This window comes from Eubalaena glacialis, chromosome 1 (assembly GCF_028564815.1).
Source record: "Eubalaena glacialis isolate mEubGla1 chromosome 1, mEubGla1.1.hap2.+ XY, whole genome shotgun sequence".
Taxonomy (NCBI): Eukaryota; Metazoa; Chordata; class Mammalia; order Artiodactyla; family Balaenidae; genus Eubalaena; species Eubalaena glacialis.
Window position 1 is genome coordinate 83,720,125 of NC_083716.1, and position 13,043 is coordinate 83,733,167.

At 36.0% G+C, this 13,043-nt stretch overlaps 1 protein-coding gene across 1 annotated transcript in view; it reads right to left on the bottom strand.

Moving 5' to 3' along the window:
• Nucleotides 1-13,043, bottom strand: part of RYR2 (ryanodine receptor 2) — a 537,153-nt gene that overhangs the window by 19,726 nt on the left and 504,384 nt on the right. Inside the window, exons 97-100 of the mRNA XM_061190410.1 lie at nt 12,539-12,672; nt 9,023-9,083; nt 7,280-7,426; nt 4,875-5,009 (exon numbers count right to left, since the gene is read on the bottom strand). Of these exons, the coding sequence (XP_061046393.1) occupies nt 4,875-5,009; nt 7,280-7,426; nt 9,023-9,083; nt 12,539-12,672 (477 nt within the window). The remainder of the gene's footprint in view (nt 1-4,874; nt 5,010-7,279; nt 7,427-9,022; nt 9,084-12,538; nt 12,673-13,043) is intronic.

The following is a 13,043-nucleotide window of genomic DNA, read 5'->3' on the forward strand; positions in this document are numbered from 1 at the left end:
ATAATAAGAGCTGGAGGAGCAATGCTGGGCAGCAAAAAGTTACACTGCTTTCTTCAGAGAACCTGAGTAATGAGGGAGGAAGGTGCCTGGTGCTACAGAAATGGGGACAAGGCAGTTGCTAATTCTCAAGATTTAATATTCTGTGACTTTCCCCCCATCCACCTCCTAAACGGATACATTCTGGGGTTAATCATTGTTTTTGTTGCCTTTAGGGGACACTGAAGAGTAACAGTTTCTAGTGGACTGGTGAAGATCCTTATAAGATCTTTACCTTGGCCAAAAAAACGGCGGGTGTGGAGAGAGAAACAGACACAGGGAGAGAAAAAGAGAAAGAGAGAAAACAGATTATTCGTTGAGAAGATAGGGTAAAATAAGTACTTTAGAACAACTACTTAAGCAGGTTACTTCCCTAGGAGTATACTTTTTAGCTCAACCACCTGGAAAGCTTTTTCCAAAATACACAGGTCTTGATACCTTTCCTACAGTTTCTGACTCAAGGGATCTGGGGTTGGTCTTGAAGATCTGTGGATTTACAGAGAGTTTTCCTGGTGATTCCTCTGGGCATTTGAGGCTGAAAACCACTCCTTTTGAGATGAATGCTCTTATATATGCCACATCAGTCTCCCTGGCTCTCTAGCTGCAATCAGCTTTTTGCCCTGGACTTGAGAACTTTAGATTACTTTTCAATTTCTTCTCCTACATTCTTGGTGAAGAGGTTCAAATCCTATCAATCAGGTTATGGCTGGTTTAATTAGATTCTCTGGCTCAAAACACTGTGATTCCAAATAAATAAGTAAGTAAAGAAAGAAGAAAAGAAATTTAAGTATGAATCATCACTGACTCTGCAAAACTGCAGCTACAGTGCCACCTGCTGTAAGTTATGAAACACTGGCGGGTGAATTACGTCCCCTGTAAAACCTACAATGTTCTCTGAGACCCGAAGAAACAACCTGAAACAACAAATGCGATGGGAACTCAGGATGACAGCAATAAAATACGACGTGAGTGAGGAAAACCTATCTCAGATGAGAATACTAGACTTCACTCTTTGAAAAAGAAATGCTAAGGAGACTGGCATAAAGAAAGGATTCTCTTTGGGGAATTAAAACAATGAAATCTGACCACCTGCTACTCCATAATTCTGTCTTGCTAGCTGTTTGGTTTTACTAAGCCTCCACTTTTAATGAACATTACTGTCAGTGATTACTTACATTTTAAGTGGCTACGCCTTCTTCAAAACCTCCCTGCACAAGCATTAGTAAGAGGCAAAGTAAAAGGGGTTTTTAGATCTAAAACTGAAAGGTTAACCTAGGTAATGTGGCCTCTGACACAATAGTTGTTAAGAACAATCAGCTGGAAATGGACTGTGCAAAAGTACACAGACTCCTGTCTGGTCCGACTGATAGACAGCGGTACCTAATTATGAAAGAGGTAGGAGCCGAGGTGTAGTTTGTATCCTGGAACTGAGTTTTCTTTTTCAAGAAAGAAACACCTAAGATGCAAACTTATGATGCCTCCAACCTCACCTCAGCCAAAGGCAAGATCTGTTCATTGTTATTTGTAGAGACAGAAATACCTACAACAGAGCTGGTCAGAGGCAGTCTCACCCATACAGACAGAAATCCCTGAAACTAAACAAAATCCTGGCTGTAGCTCAGTCCCAAGCCCACAGATGAAAACATCAAGAAGCCAATTTCCTCATCCTAAAGTGAGGCAAGCTTCTCTACCTTCTTTATACATTTCCCTGTCATTGGGTAAAATCAACCAGGTAAAGGCAGTGGTCTTCCTAACCCACCTCTTGTTCAAATAATGCATGGATTCTTCTCCTAGTAAATCCATTGACAAAATTAACAAAAGCAGTGGAAACATCCGGAGAGCAAGATGCAAAACGTAGTCACATAAGAATGCTATTAGGGCAACCTGAACAGGGTCGGATACGACTCATGATGTGAGAGTGAGAGACCAGGGTATTTTGGGGGTCACACTGTGGCAGGAGAGGCGAATCCAAGTCACACGTTGTTCCCACCATGTAACCCAGGCCACTGCACATCCCCATCTGAAACCCTCCCTGCTTTCCACCAATCTTGAGCGGTTCACTGAGCATCACACCCTCTGGGAATGAACGACTGCAGGACAACTTTCTGACCTGAGGCTGGTGAATTTTGAGATTTAGACCCATTGGGGTGATTCTCCTGGAATATAAATGAATCTCCCCGGAGTCAGTGTAGGCACAAGTGCCTACCGCTAGTCCTTACTGACCCTCCTCTGTGCCTTGTCGCCTCCTCCAGCCCTCTGCTCCCCTCCCTGCATCTGGCCAGCCGCTCCCCCAAGTCTTCAGGGCCATGGGACAGAGAGACAAGGTGGTATTAAAGGCAGCACACAGAAGAGGAGATGAAGGATCTCTAAAGTACCTTCCTCACTGGGCCTGGAATGGTAGGGTAGGGATGTGGGGAAGCAGCAAGGGGGTGGCAAAGTGTCCCCCGTTAGCGACTCTGGTGGAGGTTACTACTAGTGACCGGTCAGTCTCCCGGCGCACAAGTTTTCTCTCTCCTTGACTTGTGGTCCTACTTCCTGTATGAACTCTTGTTAACAGTTTCTTATGTATTCTTCCAGAAAAACAGTATATGTATTCTAGCATACCTATTATATACATTCTAGCGTATGTGTGTGTATCATCTTGTACAGTTAGGATCCTTTTGATCTTTTTTTTTCCCACTTAAGTATAATTTGTATGTCTTTCCATATCAGCATGTACAGATTTCTCTACTATTTTAAAAAGCTACATATTTTCCATTATATGGATTTACCATAATTTATTTAATCAAGACTCTATAGATGATAATTTATATTATTTTCAATTTGTTATAGCAGCTAATATCCTTGAATATAGCAAGGCATATTTGTGAATAAACAGGTCAATTACTAGCAATGGAACTGACAAGTCAAAGGGTAAGTACACTTAAAAATTCAATAGATATTATAAAATTTCTCTCAAATTGTTGTGTTATTTTAAATTCCCAACAGTGTTCATGAAGGTGCCAGTTTTTCAATCACTCTGGGTATTAACAAACTTTAATATTTTGCAAACCTGATAGGTAAAGGTGGCAACTGATTGTTTTGATTTACACTTTTTAAAGTATCAATATGATAGAGGCTGAGCATCTTTCCATACTTATAAGCTGATTCAACTTATTTTATAGTGAATTGTCTAGTCATATAATTTGCTTATTTTTCTATTGGCTTGTTATTTCTTCTTTCAGTTGTGACAAAGACTTTGTAAATTAAAGAAACTGGCCCTTTGTTATAGTGTTCAGTATATTTTTGCTAGCTTGTCATCTGCATTTAAGATTTTCCTTATAGTTATTCCTTTTTAAAGTAATTTTTTATGCTTACATGGATCCTAGGTTTTATGTCATGTTCAGAAAGACCTTTCCCCATTAAAAAATTGTTGTTATGGGGCTTCTCTGGTGGCACAGTGGTTAAGAATCCGCCTGCCAATGGAGGGGACACAGGTTCGAGCCCTGGTCTGGGAAGATCCCACATGCCACGGAGCAACTAAGCCCGTGTGCCACAACTACTTAGCCTGCACTCTAGAGCCCACAAGCCACAACTACTGAGCCCACGCGCCACAACTATTGAAGCCCACATGCCTAGAGCCCGTGCTCTGCAACAAGAGAGGCCACCGCAATGAGAAGCCCACGTACCGCAACGAAGAGCAGCCCCTGCTCGGTGCAACTAAAGAAAGCCCGCAGGCAGCAACGAAGACCCAACGCAGCCAAAAATACATACATACATACATACATACATACATACATAAATAAATAAATCTATTTAAAAAAATTGTTATTTCACAAGTCAAATTCTAACTTTCATTTTTCTCTTTCTTTTTTTCTTTTTTCACTGAAAGATTTATTTCATTTGGAATTTATTTTGATGTAAAGAACTTGGTTGGCATCCACTTTTAGCAGTTTCCTCCTAACAGCATGTTCATGGTACCAATACCATTTATTGAATTATTTTTCATTTCATAATTTCTAAGGCCACTTTTTTCATACTTTTAATTTCCATGTGTATCTGAATCTCTTTCTAGACTGTATTCCATTGATCTGTCATTCTCTAGTACAAAAACTGTCTTAATTACTAGTCTTTTTAATATTAGTAGGTCTTTGTCACTACTCCTTTGAGATGTTTATTTTTTCTAGAGCAATTTTAGCATCATTATGTCCATCTCTTTTTACACCAGCCCCAACTGTGTAGGTATCTCAATTTGGAGCTCACTGAAGGATTCATCTCTTTCCAGCTAGAGGTTAAATATTTTGTCTAATTTTCCCCTTCCCAGTCTAGCATCTCATATATGGTAATTTCTGATTTGTCATATTAGAGATGCAGGTTATAGAAGAGTGATAAAGCAATATGAAATCTTTAACATCTGTTGATTTTAAAACCAAGACTAAAAGGGTAATTTAACCCAGGATACTCAATATAAAAGAGATATTTTTGGACTTCAGTAATTTCAGTTTAAGTCATTAAGGTGAACAAATACCTAAACCTTCTACAAGGAAATAATTTTACCTGCTGTCCTAGAATATATGAACAACAGGCTAAAGTGTTTACATTAATCCTTCCAGTTCTAAGGACTTTACTCAAGATTCTACTAATTATCAGGCTGATGCAGTAGATGTGCAAAATGGCAGAAACAGTCCTTCATGTTCCACAAAAAATGAAAATCGTCAATTCTTTAAAAAGCCACACAACTTTTTCCTGTGTACACTATTTTCTGTTTTTCACTGTTAAAGAATAACTACACAATTCCTTGGGTTGAAGAAGCAGGAGAATTTTTTTCATTCATAGGAGATCAAAGTGTATGAACTTACCGTTAGCATGTCATCACATTTCATGTCCGGTGTATCACCATCTTCACTTTTATTGTAGAATTTTCGGAAAAAATTGAATGCCACGACAGTATATAGGTATACGACAACAGCTAATAAGCCAACGGTTAATACAAGCTGGAAAGCAATGTGACATTGAACATATATTAGAAATATAAGTCAGTGGATTTACTGACTAAAAGCTAATGGAATCCACACCTCATACCTTTCTTATCCCCCCAGTGGGGAAATCTATTTTCATAGTTTCTATATTTTATCAAGTTGCCAGTTTATTTTACGTAAAACTTGACTACTTAATTGGCTAATAAATGCATACTATAACTAGAATATGAATAAAACTCTGATTTAGCTTCATATCCAAATTGATATTAATAATATTAATAAGCAGCTTAATATGTTCATTTTTCTATCATCTAAATATTTGGTAGTAGATACTACATTAAATACATTCTCTCTTTTTATAAGTTCTATTCCCTTTAAATAATTTACATTCCTAACAAAAACTCTCTCATTTTTGTTATGATAGTAAGAGGGGTTGTAAATCACGTTTTCTCTCAGTCACATCCTAAAACTAAATAGGAATTGTTTCTAACATCTGGAAATGCACGACTGTTAATAATGTGTATCATAAATATTAAAAAAAAAAATAAAACTAAGAAGTCTGGCTTTGTTAACATAAACCAATGATCAAAGGGAAAGACACTTTAATAGCTAATAAATAACTATATTTTGAAGGCTAATTTTCTCAACGTATAAATAAAAGTCACAGTTTGAAAGGTCTTTCTTCAGCTCTATGTAATCTTTCTTTAATTCCAAACTATACTTTACATACATGTATATATATGCATATGTATGTATGTATATATAAACATATATTTTATAGAATATGTATATATATGAATATACATAGAATTTGTATATGAATATGTATATTTTTTAAATATGACTTTCACCAAGGTGGTAAAAATATATTTCTGGTTCTATCACAGAAGTTCTAAACACATTAAAATGCATTATTTTTTATGTCTACTTCCTCTGATTACAACATACCCCTGGTGTTCTTAACTGTGGCAGCATATATTAAGTCTTTTAAAAATCACTTCATAATTATCTGGAAAAAACATGTTGTCTTAATAGAGGGCTTAATTCACTTCTATAAATTAAGTAGAAGGCCACTGTAAATTTCTGCGTGTTTTACCTATAAGGGCTATTTAAGCTCTATATATCTTTGCAAATGAAAATTTGATACCTCAAAAAGAGAAGGAATAAAGTTTAGAAATAAACAAAAGTTTAGAAATTGAGAGTAGTGCCAGACTTTTTGTGTGAAAATACTCCACAGATTTAGCATCTCCAGTTCTTCGAACATACTGGGAGCTCAAAACCAATTTACTAATTGACCGATGAATATGCATAGTACACTTTTTGTCACTGGACTCATGACGTGCCATGCATATCATACTCATATTCAGAAACTAGAGTGACATATATAAGAACATTGTGCTGAAATTTAGAAAACTGAAGGTCATGATAATGTGAATTTAACCGTGGACACAGTTCAAGGTTTTGGGAAGGGCACTGATTTTAAAATACACTGGATTATAAAATTCTGGAAAAGAAGGACTCTGTTATTCTAAATAACTAACATAGAATGTGTTACCTCCCACTGGACACTTGATAAATAGAGAATGAATTGATAAGTTTATTAATAATGAAAGTTTAAACATTACAAATGGGTTGTATTAGAACATAAGCTGATTATCTGGAATTAAGCCAGCTTTTCTCCAAGTAAGCATGACCTTGTCAAGTGTGAAACATTATTATTCCTTTTGCGCAATTTAAAAGTGGAGAAAAGAGCCCATGAATATCCAGTTTTAAAATACTGTATTAAATTAAGAATGTAGCATCTCAGGTTTTATTACTAATATAACTAGTGTGTTAGGATGTTGCAACATATTTTGGTTTAGCCACAGTATCAGATACAGCAGATATCATATTAGGAACAAAAAAATAACTATCTTCCTGAGTGTTTAATGTGCTGGAGCCTGTGCTAAGACCTCCACATTTCTGTTTTTATTTAATTTTCACAAAACCCCTATAAGGTAGGTACTTTTATTGTACTCATTTTACAAAATGAGGGAGTTGAGATTTAAAAGATCGCTAAATAATTTATCCAAGGTCACACAGCTTATCCATCAAGCCAAGACTTGAATGTAGGTCTAGGGGCTCTCAAACTACAAATCTGCATGGTCTGTAGGAGAAAAAGTACAGATCCTCTATTCACAAAAGTCTTTAAAACTGTACACTGTCATTTGAGGTTTGGTGTTAACTTCTGTTAGAATATTTGTTGCTTTTTCAGTTTTTGCAGGGGGAGGAAAACAAACTTTTACCTGTTTGCCATTGTGTGTGACTGATGACAAGATGGTTCTTAACGTCTTAAATCCCATAGCAATGTCAAGAAGATGAGCGGCAAAAAAAAAGTTGTTATAGTGTCCGAGAACGGACATGGCCATATACCAGGCAAGGTAGAGGAAGGACTATTAAGACAAAATGAGAGAAAATAATCTCAGAAAATAGAATACATACTCTTGTCAAAAACTACTCTGCTCTCATTCTATGATAACCATTCCACTGACTTTATCTTCTTAGACTGAAGATGTATATAATTCCAATCAGTTATATCAGTTTGTTTGTGTATTTTATTTTGATTTAGCTGTTCTGCAAGGTTCAATGCCATTCTCTCCTTTATATCAGAGTGGCTCTTTTTACTTATCCTCCCACAGACAAAAATGTATTGACTTACTATTCAACAGCAACTTACTAATGTCAACTATTGATAGTTTGGGCCAGATAATCCTTGGTTGTGGATGCTATCCTGTGCATAGTAGGATGGTTAGCTAGCAGCATCCCTGGTCTCACTAGTTGCCGGTAGTAGCACTCCCCCTCTCCAGTCATGACAACCAAGAATGTCTCCAGATGTTGCCACATGTGGCTGAGTTGGGGTGGCCTCTTTTTTATTCAGGGGAGTTGCTTCTATTGTTAGATGAGAAGTTAGCTGCAAGACACCTTACTAACAGTTGACAGTCCTAAAAGATACTTCAAGACTTGATTTTGAGCTCTCCAGAGGGTTCTCTAAGATACCCAGAGTTCTGGGCCCACGGCTGGTTGAGGCAGGGTGGGGATAGAGGCAGGAGTATTTGGGGAGGGCTGTCACAGGTCTTTAGGAGAATGGAACTAAGGTTCACTATAAAAGTGCTAAAATTAGAGTGAGATTTTGAGACTAAATGAGATGTCCAAGGAAGAAAGCATGGCAGCAAGAACAGCAGAAGGCCTTAGGGGAGGTTCTTACGATCCTTTCTGTAGGGGGTGTGAGAAGACGGTAAAAGAATTAAGAAGCAGTAATGAGGGGATGGGCTGAGATCTAACAGCAAAAACTGTAGTCCATCTATTCAGCCATGTTTCATGATTCTCTCTAGCAACTTCCCATAGCCAGCAAATGGTAGCACAAAAACAATTGACAGTAACAGTTATTTAAACTGGAATTTCTAAGAATCAAAAATGTCATGCTATTGAGCCAACGAGGTAGTATAATGTGATTCTCTGCCTTGACAGCTGGTGGCTTTTAGTCATGGGTGATTTTTTTCCATAATATTTGGATATATACGTGGGTCTATGCCTAACTCAGAGGCTCTTATGCTCTTTGATAAAAGAAGGATCCATCAAGAAAAAGAGCACAGTAATTTAATGTACTTTATTTGGCAGAAACAAATGGATCGCAATTAATGTTAAAAAAAACTTTTAAAATTTATTTAGAACTTTCTAACATCTATAAAAATTTTGAAGAATGCGATTGCTCAACTAAAGTCTGAATGAAAATACACACGAATTTGCATCTCCATTTCATTTTCTCATGTAAATATATTTTCATTTTAATCTTTCAGCTACTGAAAGAAATGGAATGAGATATGGGCTGATTAATCATATATTTCTGTGGGTCTTTCTCAGATGTGGTCAGTATTAAACGAACTGATATTTAAGTAGCTTTCTTAAACAGCCATCTTTCCAGCCACTGAAGCCCAACAAACTCATCTAATCAGAGTGCGTTTTACTTTGTGGTAATGAAGTTGGCTTACATTGTCAGTGAAAACGACTCCTAGTTTCCACATCTGATACTTCACATCAATAGAGTTCAGTCTGGAAAGACAAAAAAGAAGAATTTGTAGATATGTACATGAAGCAGAGACTCACAGACTTGCAAAAGCCTACCGTCATTCACTCTCCATGCGGCAGGGCTGGCAACCATCGCAGGAGATTAGTTCTAGTTCAGGAGCCCAAGAAGAGCTGAGAGCTCTGCTGGAAAATGTACTCCAGAGTTTTGTGATTTTCTTTTTTTTTTTTTTTAAGAGGAATCTTGGAAAATACAACAAAGCATCACTATGTCTCTATTACTTAAAAATAGTCTTTTCCTTTTGACCTTTACTTTTCCTACAATAAATATAAAATAAACACTTTATATGTGACAATTATTCCTGGAAACTACTAAATTAACTAACATAGGTATATCGAAAGTTTCCTCCTTAACTTTCATTATACATTCATAATTGCATCCCAACAGAATAATTTTTAGTTCAACTAATAAAAACTTGCATAAATGTCCACACTTGTTTTACAACTGTACTGATTTTGCCAGTGAAAGGGCTTATTCATTTTGTTTTTGTTTCCTACTGTTTTCAGAAATGCCCCTTCTCTACTTCCTTCTCTATCCAAGAAGGAATTTAACCCTTCCCCTTGGTTCCCATAGCGCTTTGTAGACACCTCCCTTTATAATCGTTTCCCATGTTGTTTTGCAGGCGTAGGTGTGTATGTATGTATGTGTATTGATGCCTTCCTCACTAGTCTGTGAAATCCCCAGCACCAAGCACGTTATATCATACATTGAATGTCTCTCAGTAACGTTGAATGAGTGAATCTTAACATAAATATTCATGATCTTTGCTGATTAAAATATACATGCATTAAAATATACTTTTTAATTTTCACTTTTTTCCAGAACTTGTCACTGGTTTATGGGGCTAGAAATTATAATTTTGTTAGCCTTTGCAACATTCCAGGGAATTGATATGATAATAATATAATTTTAGTGTTATTTTCAAAAAGGCTTCTCTAGACTTACTGTTTTAGTCTTTAACTACTTCTTTAATCATTTCTTTTAATTAGGCCAATCTTAAATTACGAGTGCAACGATAAATAGTTGATAATCTAAGCTGACTTCTTAGGAGACTTTTCCCCTTAGAGTTAAGGTTTAATTTTTTAAGGAAATAAAGCAGTCTTTGAGTTATAATTAATTTTATTATTAAATAATATTTTTAAAAATTTCATGAATATTTACAATGGGTTTCAATATAAGAATACTTTTTCTTAAAAAAAGAAAGAGATGAAAAACAAATAAACCCATGGGATAATTTGCATGAGAGCATGATTATTTCCCATGAAAGCAATCGAAAACAAAGTAAGGGTTTATATCAGGATGTCTGAACTTCCCATGGTCGTTTCTTACTTTATTTAAAAGTTTGTTCTTATGATTAGTTGTTTTCCATCCCTGTTATGCATTAGGGTAGCAAGTTTCCTACCAACAGCATTAAGAGTATTTTGTAGTACACAATACTCTTTACTCACCAGTAGTGGCAGTGATGCTGTTTGGGCGGAGCTGACTCCACCCCCAGGGATGGAGCACAGCTGATCTAGGTCAATCAGGGCATGGCATTAACCTGGCCACAGGGCTTGGTTCAGAGGTAAACTAGAAGTCAGAAGCTGAGGAGTTCTGCTAGATGGTTTTGAGATTATAAGCTCTCCCCTCACTCCATAAAGACACACATGAAGAAGGATGCAGGCTTTCTGGCTGCTGGCAGCCATTCTATCCCCAGGAGGTGAGCTGGCCACTTGTTTAAATGTGCACATACCAAGCCCTATATATTTGATAAATAAATACATGCATACATAGATACATGAATCATCCTTGTATGCAAATGTTCACATTAAGATACTATTCATATAGAAAACAGATAATCTTTTAAAACTCCATCCTTCTAAACACTTTAATAAAGGAACACTACATGTAAATTTTTTCCTAGTAATGTGTGTTATTTGCTAGATCTTTATTCTTCTAATTTTATTATCCATATTTAAAGGTATTAATAAAAGCCACATTAATTTCTTGGTACTTTGCTAGGGGTCAAACCTGCAAACATTTACTATGTAAAACAGTGGAAAATTCCACTAATTTAAAACTGTTTGTTCATAGTAAAAAAAGAGTCTAAACTTCCCTTCTATTTTTTCAGACATTTTCTAGAGTCACAAATATGACCATGGAAAATGCATAATTCAGTAAAACTATTTAGTTCTACATTGGTTATCAGGGGTCTGAAAATGCTAGTAAGAAACTCAGCAGCCCCCCTCTCACCATAGTCCTTACACGATATTCTAACATAAGGCCTTAATGCCTAAGGGCTGCCAACTGTGTTTCATCTTACGTATAGTGACCACATTTCTTTAAGAACCACATTTGTTTTCTTAAAGTACCCAGGTAATATTTTAAATTTAAATTCATAACTTGCTATATATTTGCTTATCTAACTACTTTTGAACTGGGTTCACATTATTTTTAGAGACCCAACTAGCTCTAACAAGGTTTCAGAGAGATTAAAAAGTATATGACCAAAGAGATCAGCCGAAATGTTTTTTTTTAATGCTAACTAAAACAGTTATCTAAGACAAACTAACATTGCTCTACAGAACCTTAAATATTTATGTTTTCAGAGAAATCATCACATACCTAATTGACTGATACCTTAAATACACAGATAAAGGAAGGTAACGATTACGTTTTTTTCTAAAATCGTTAAGTGCCTACAATAAGAAATTACATTTTAAAAAGCATGTAGGCTTTACAACTGTAATTCTAGAATTATAGTTGATTAAATTTGCAAGACAGATACAGATGTATATATATACATATATTTATGTATACTAACACTATACGTGCTGTGAAATTCAATCTCAGGTGAATTCAGTTCAACTGGTTTACATCCTTCTAATTATATCATATTATTCCATGCAAGCAGTGTATAAGAGTGCCTCATTTTAAGATAAACTTTCCAAGTAATAGTATGACAGCACAGTACTTCAGCATACCAAGTCTTCACTATTTAAATAAAACACAACAATTATAATAAAAGAATATGAACTTTGAACATTTCTAATAAAAGGTCTACATAGTTTTCTTATTTTGGAAAAGGGAGCTAACTTCTTTTCAAACAGGAAGTATTAACAAGTCAAATATTATGCTTTTGCATCTTTGACTTCAACTTAACTGGCATTTAGGGATAAAAAGGCAAATCGATAAATCTTTTTTTCTTGCTTTATGTATATAATGAAAAAGTCACCTTCAAAAATTAATAGATTAAATCTACTGATTCCATAGTGCAAAAATACCCAGAAGTACAAAAGCAGACTTTATATATTCTCTGTTTCTCTCATCTCTACTCCTCTGACACTGAAGGAAAGGAAATCAAGGCACTAGCAAGTTCAGAAGTGTATTACTTTTTCCTCCTTTCCACCTAGACCTCGGATAGAGCAGAATTAACACTCACACGGCCGACAGGGAGCTGTCTTTCTTTGGCTTCTTCTTTTCCCGGGCATCGCTGAAGTCCAGGGCAGCTTTGTCCATGCCAAGTAACTCGCTGATTCTGTCTCGGCCATAGAACTCTCCATATTTATCCATAACCTGGGGCAAGAAAAAAAGCATTTTACTGGCCTCCACCATTACATAATCTCATCTATATATGCACATACAAACATCTAATTATTTTTATACATAGTATATATCTGTCTTACTTTCAAGTTCACTTGAACATGTAACCTAACTGCTCATGTTCTGTGATCATACTGCTTAAGGTCTTAGTGAACTTATAGCGTTTTAAATAATGCCTAGCTGAAGAACAAGATTTCTTATGCAAGAGAGAAAGGCAGGCAAAAAAGAGGATGGGCTCAAGTAAATGGGTAAAGAGGTGGGAGAAAACGGAATAAAGTAACTGCTACCAAATTCATACTCTGTGCCAGGAATTATGCTAAGAGGTCTAACTTGCTTTTCCCTCA